The 7,109-nt window shown below is 44.5% G+C and overlaps 1 protein-coding gene across 1 annotated transcript; it reads left to right on the plus strand.

Moving 5' to 3' along the window:
- The first annotated feature begins 485 nt into the window (after nt 1-485).
- Nucleotides 486-1,525, plus strand: LOC116359952 (ladderlectin-like). Its single transcript, XM_031814120.1, has one exon. The coding sequence runs from the start codon at nt 560-562 to the stop codon at nt 1,115-1,117; it is 558 nt and encodes a 185-aa protein (XP_031669980.1). The 5' UTR covers nt 486-559; the 3' UTR covers nt 1,118-1,525.
- Nucleotides 1,526-7,109: the final 5,584 nt, after the last annotated feature.

The raw sequence follows: 7,109 nt of genomic DNA on the forward strand, positions 1-7,109 counted from the left end.
TTAATTCAGTCATTCAGGTTTCTCACTGTTCATGTATCTGATTTTGTAATGTAGGTAGTTGTAAGTTTTGTGTGTTCTTGGTCAGTCTAGGTCATGGAAAGAGCAGGTGTTCTTAATGTTTTGTACACTCAGTGCATGTTTGGCAGAGGGATTAGGATACATTTCCCAATAGGATGTGGAATCAGTGTCAACATGTGTTTTTGTACATTGTCCTTGCAGCCTAGTGGTTAGAGTGTTGGGTCAGTAACCGTAAGGTTCTTAGATCGAATCCCTGAACTGACAAGGTACAAATCTGTTGTTCTGCCCCTGAACAAAGCAGTTAACCCACTGCTCTTAGGCTGTCATTGTAAATAAGAATTTGTTCTTAACTGACTTGCATAGTTATATACAATATTTGGCAGATTCCCAAAAAGATGTAGAATCAGTGTAAACATGTTTTTTTGGTACTTTGTCCTTGTGGCTTGGTGCGCTACATGTATAAAAGTGTTCCTCCTTCTCAAGCTGAACAGAACCTACAGACTACCACCTGTGATTCCTTCTCTGACAGGAAAAGATTACCATGGAGAAGTTGGCCATCCTTCTGCTTCTGAGTGCTTCCATTGCACTGGGTGACGCAAACCTGACCCAGCTGCTTGGTTTAGAACCCTTACTGAAGACTAAGGTGGAACGGACTCCTCCTGAGGCTCAGGTGGAAGCAGTGCAGGAGGGGATAAAGGAAGGTTCGTGTCCCTCAGACTGGTACACATATGGATCACACTGTTTCAAGTTTGTCAGCATTCAGCAATCATTCGTAGATTCGGAGCAAAACTGTTTGGCACTTGGTGGAAACCTAGCATCCGTGCATAGCCTTTTAGAGTACCAGTTTATGCAAGCACTGACAAAGGATGCCAATGGCCACCTACATAGCACCTGGCTTGGAGGTTTTGATGCAATCAAGGAGGGCACATGGATGTGGTCAGATGGGTCCAGATTTGATTACACTAACTGGGACACCGATGAGCCCAATAATGCTGGAGAAGGAGAGGACTGTCTGCATATGAACGCTGCAAGTGCGAAGCTCTGGTTTGACGTGCCCTGTGAGTGGAAGTTTGCATCTCTCTGTTCCAGAAGAATGTAGGCTAGGAATCGCCACAGCTACTTCACCTCCACCTCCAGGGGTCAACAGTCTACACTTCAATAATCAAACCAAGATCTGCCACTCACTGCAGCTAACCAACATGACAAGTAAAACCTCTATTCACAAAAAAAGCTAGCCACCTATCTAATAATTAGCTAACGAGCCATATCCAACAGTTACAAATAATGACAGAGGCATTTACAAGAAACAGAAAACATGTAGCTATCGAAGAAACAGTCTTTGAAGCTCAATGCAGACTTTTATACTAAGTCATTATCTGCTGTTAGATAGCTACTGTTTAGGTAGGCTAACATTTCAGGTTAACTAACATTAGCTAAGCTTGTGATGAAACTGTGTGATGTTGCTAATTCTGCTTTTGAAAATAAAGATACATTACATACTCTGAAATGTTTTTGTTAATGCTTGACAAGTTGTCATGCCGCATTAATAAAGACAATGGTATATGTGCGATTTGTACCAACTGTACAATGAGTCTCACAAAGACACTTTAATTAACATTAAGATTAACATTTTTTTATATATATTTTGAGAGAGAGAGAGAGAGAGAAGCTGCTTCTATTGCGCTGTTGTCGGAGGATATTAGTTTGTGACAGTAGGGTATATTGAAATTATACTTCACTTGATTAGCAAGTACAACGCTTAAGGCGATATTAGCGTATAGGCTCACTGTCAACAAGTTGAAGAAAGTGCAGTGTCAGTGACACAAATTACGATCAAATGAAAACATCTGTGTTCTCCATTCCATTATAAGTACATTTTGAAGATAAATACACAACACAGAGCATGAGAGGACTAAAAACTAGAGTACTAATGGTCAATAGCAAATTGTAAATAGGAGGTGGATTTCAGTTAAACATCTGTTTGAATCTGTGAAAGTCACTCCTGAACTCAGAGCGACATGTGCTACGTGTGCCACGTTTTCATTGGTCTGTACATTGAGTCAGGAGCAGATTACTGGTTATTTGGCCATTGGCCCAGTCATTCTGCAAGGACATCTTATTGGTCAACCCCAGGATAGGGTGGGGGTTTTAAATGGCATCCTGTTCCTCTGTTCAGTGGTGTCGTGTCTTTGGCTATGCCGGATTAAGTGATATGACATGCTATTCTATAAAATAATTTCTCCGTAATTAATATGACCTGATTGAGCTAATCATGTAAATGTAATTAACTAGAGAGTCGGGCACCGCAAAATAATATTTATAGAGCTGTTATCTTCCAAATAAATTCTTAAAGACCTAGTAAATATTTAACATCAATAGCAGTCAATATTAATCGTCATCTTGTCACGCCTTGGTCTTAGTATTTTGTGTTTTCTTTAATTATTTGTTCAGGCCAGGGTGTGACATGGGTTTATTGTGTTGTCGTATTGGGGTTTTTGTAGGCATTGGGATTGTGGCTGATTAGGGGTGTGTCTAGCATAGGCTTGGCTGCCTGAGGCGGTTCTCAATCAGAGTCAGGTGATTCTCGTTGTCTCTGATTGGGAACCATATTTAGGTAGCCTGGGTTTCACTGTGTATTTTGTGGGTGATTGTTCCTGTCTCTGTGTAGTGTTCACCAGATAGGCTGTAATTAGGTTTTCTTGTTTGGTTTGTTGTTTTTGTATTTATTTATTTATTTCTTGTATCGCTATTCTTCATTAAAAGACATGAGTAACCACCACGCTGCATTTTGGTCCGACTCTCCTTCAACAGACGAACGCCGTTACACATCTTAATTCAGTCTCATCTGAAAGTTGTAAATTCGTGGTTATCTTCAAAAACCCTGGCTAACAAGTTAAACCAGCAATTCAAAATTGGGTTTAATTATGTATTTACTAAATACCTAACTAATCACACAGAATTACACATAATTAAATCATAACTTGATTACAAATTACGTCATAAAGGAAAACGTCCCTGGCGGGCGGAACAGATATGACAGCTTGTTACACAAAAGAAAAGGGGCTGGGTTTGAGTGAAAGTGCGGGAAGACTGAGGAACGAAGGGCGAAGCTGTACTATCGTAAATACAGTATCTTATGCATTCTAAATTTACCGCCCATTTGGAAAAGGAAAATGCAATAAATATTTACTCTGATCTGTGCTTCGGTAGGTTGGTGGTAGACGGAAGGCCGTGTTGTCCAACCGAGTCCTTTGTCCTTTGAAGAATGTCTCTGGTTGTCAATTGGATACGTTGTAGTAACGTTGTTGTGTGATAGACGGGATACCCTGTCTGTTCCTTCCTAACCCTCGTTTGCATCTGCTGTTGCTAACTCAACAGCTAGGAGGTATCACTTCTGTAGTGACTAAGAGTTCAAAGTTCATACCATTCGCAACCAAAGCTCACGCTGATGTTGGCTTCGTTCTGTAGTTATTATCTGAACCATTCTGACATCGGACCGTCGTCCTCACGTCCTCGGAACAGGAGGTTATATTGTTGTCAAGGCTTTATATAGGAAGGGAGAGGAGGGCGTGTTTGAAACGTTTTATAGCCCATGTCCCTTCACAGGGGCGGACCGCTGATTGAGCAGAGCCCTACCTTATGAAAACCCAAATCTCACATTTTAGAAGCTAAAATCACATTTCATCCCATCACGAATAATTTAATATTCTAACATTTAAATTGAACAATTCCATGTGAATCCGATAACTCTGATGTGTAGACTTTCCACTGTAGAGTTTGTCATCTTATCATTGATGAGAATGTCTCAGATGACAACCGAACTGACATTATATTCATTAAGTACCACTGCATATGTTCAATTGGTCAGATTACCAGTCTATAGTTAATTTCCCCCCACGTTCTGATGTTCCCAGAATCTCTATGTTAACCAAAGGGTTTGCAAATGTAACATCAGTAGAGAAGAGAGAGGAAAAAGGGGGGAAGAGGTATTTATGACTGTCATAAACCTATCCCCAGGCCAACGTCATGACAGTGGGGAAAAGCTGAGGACAGGGGAGACTGAACATCTGACTCCCAGCGTAACATCTTGATTTGTCCTCTCTGAATAAACCTATTTTTCTCCCCCTGATTTGCTTTGGAGTTTGTGTTATTGAAGAGGACAAGCAGCAGGACATCCCGACCCCTCCGCTGTAGGAGCGAAGCTCCGCCACCATGACTCGTGCCTAGAGCGCCTCAGGACTGCGATGGACGAGGTGCTCCGGGCCATACGCCCACTGCAGGCTACACCACTACCTTCCCAGCTCCCCGCGGTCTTCCAGCCACCCCACCACCATCTACTTCACCCTGTCCGATCAGCAACATCCACCTGCCACTCCCGGAGTGGTTTGATGGCACCTCAGCTCATTGTAGGGGTTTTCTCCTGCAGTATGACCTCCACCTGGCCCGTCATGCCGGGATGGCTTCCGAGAGGTACGAGGTGGTCTTGGTGATCTCGGTGCTGACAGGCCGGGCTCTGGAGTGGGCGCAAGCCGTTTGGGAGATGGACGGACCAGAAGTGCTTCGGTCCGATGAGCGCTTCACCCAACTCTTCCCTGCCGTCTTCGACCACCCTACAGAGGGTCGAGAGGGAGGTGAGGCTCTCCTCCGCCTACGCCAGCGGTCCAGGATAGCATCGGAGTACGCACTGGATTTCCGGACAGTGGCAGCGTCCCCTGGCTGGAGCCTCCAGGGCCTGTTGACGGCTTTCCGCAGGACGGCTGTCCTGCCCTAGTGGAGTCCTAGGCCAGTCAGTGGCCTTATCATTACGCGTTCCTCTAGTCCCTTTACAACCCCCTATCCCAGTCTCTGCCCGTCTAGGAACAGGACTGGTGCGCTAGACCACGATTCCCATTTCCCTCACAGTTACTCACAACCACCATGAACGCATCACTTTCCTCATCTTAAACTCTCCTGCACAGTCAGGACCAGGACTTTTAGAAGACTCGTGCCACGTGCCTGCCCCCTCATCACCCATGGGAAACCGTGGATTGATGGCAGCATTCGCGCAAAACTAAAAGCGTCAACCACTGCTTTTAATAATGGCAAGGCAACTGGAAACATGACCGAATACAAACAGTGTAGCTATTCCCCCAACAAGGCAATCAAACAAGCAAAGTGTCAGTATAGAGACAAAGTAGAGTCGCAATTCAACAGCTCAAACACCAAACACCAGAATGTGGCAAGGTCTACAGTCAATCACGGATTACAAAAAGAAAACCAGCCCCGTCGCGACATCGACGTCTTGCTACCAGACAAATTAAAAACCTCTTTACTCGCTTTGAGGACAATACAGTGTCACCTACAAGGCCTGCAACCAAAGCTTGATGGGGCTCTCCTTCACCTTGGCCAACGTAAGTAAAACAATTAAACGTGTTAACCCTCCCAAGGCTGCCAGCCCAGACGGCATCCCTAGCTGCATCCTCAGAGCATGTGCAGACCAGTTGGCTGGTGTGTTTACGGACATATTCAATCAATCCCTATCCCAGTCTGCTGTGCCCACATGCTCCAAGAGGGCCACCATTGTTCCGGTTCCCAAGAAAGCTAAGGTAACTGAGCTAAATGTCATCATGAAGTACTTTGAGAGACTAGTCAAGGATCATATCACCTCCACCCTACCTGATACCCGAGACCCACTCCAATTTGCTTACCGCCCCAATAGGTCCACAGACGACGCAATCGCCATCACACTGCATACTACCCTATCCCATCTGGGCAAGAGAAATACCTACAGTTGAAGTCGGAAGTTTACATACACTTGTTGGAGGCATTAAAACTAGTTTTTCAACCACTTCACAAATTTCTTGTTAACAAACTATGGTGTTGGCAAGTCGGTTAGGACCTCAATCCTACAGAATTTGTTGGCAGAACTGAAAAAGTGTGTGCGAGTAAGGAGGCCCTACAAACCTGAGTAAGTTACACCAGCTCTGTCAGGAGGAATGGGCCAAAACAACTTATTGTGGGAAGCTTGTGGAAGGCTACCCGAAACGTTTGACCCAAGTTAAACAATTTAAAGGCAATGATACAGAAAACGAATTGAGTGTATGTAAACTTCTGACCCACTGGGACTGTGATGAAAGAAATAAAAGCTGAAATAAATCATTCTCTCTACTATTATTCTGATATTTCACATTCTTAAAATAAAGTGGTGATCCTAACTGACGTAAGACAGGGAATTTTTACTAGGATTAAATGTCAGGAATTGTGAAAAACAGAGTTTAAATATATTTGGCAAAGGTGTACGTAAACTTCCAAATTCAACTGGACATATGATACATGTAAACACAAGGTGACTAGTGTTCCATTATTAAAATGGCCAGTGATTTCAAGTCTATGTATATGGCAAGCAGCCTTTAATGTGCCTGTGATGGCTCTTTGACAGTCTGAAGGCCTTGAGATAGTAACTGTTTTTCATTGTCTCGGTCCCAGCTTTGATGCACCTGTACTGACCTCACCTTCTGGAATATAGTGGGGTGAATAGGCAGTGGCTCGGGTGGTTGTTGTCCTTGATGATCTTTTTGGCCTTCCTGTGACATCGGGTGCCTTAGGTGTCCTGCAGGGCAGATAGATTGCCCCCGGTGATGCGTTGGGAAGACCGCACCACTCTCTGGAAAGCCCTGCGGTTGCAGGTGGTGCAGTTGCCATACCAGGCGGTGGTACAGCCCAACAGGATGCTCTCAATTGTGCATCTGTAAAAGTTTGAGTGTTTTAGATGCCAAGCCAAATTTCTTCAGCCTCCTGAGGTTGAAGAGGCGCAACAGAGCCTTCTTCACCACATTGTCTGTGTGGGTGGACCATTTCAGTTTGTCAGTCATGTGTACGCCGAGGAACTTAAAGCTTTCTACCTTCTCCACTGCGGTCTCGTCGATGAGGATAGGGGGGTGCGCTCCCTCTGCTGTTTCCTGAAGTCCACGATCAGCTCCTTTGTTTTGATGACGTTGGGTGAGAGGTTATTTTCCTGGCACCATATTCCCAGGGCCCTCACCTCCTCCCTGTAGGCTGTCTCATCATTGTTGGTAATCAGGCCTTCTATTGTTGTGTCGTCTGCAAACTTG

Source organism: Oncorhynchus kisutch, unplaced genomic scaffold (genome assembly GCF_002021735.2).
Source record: "Oncorhynchus kisutch isolate 150728-3 unplaced genomic scaffold, Okis_V2 Okis06b-Okis10b_hom, whole genome shotgun sequence".
NCBI lineage: Eukaryota > Metazoa > Chordata > Actinopteri > Salmoniformes > Salmonidae > Oncorhynchus > Oncorhynchus kisutch.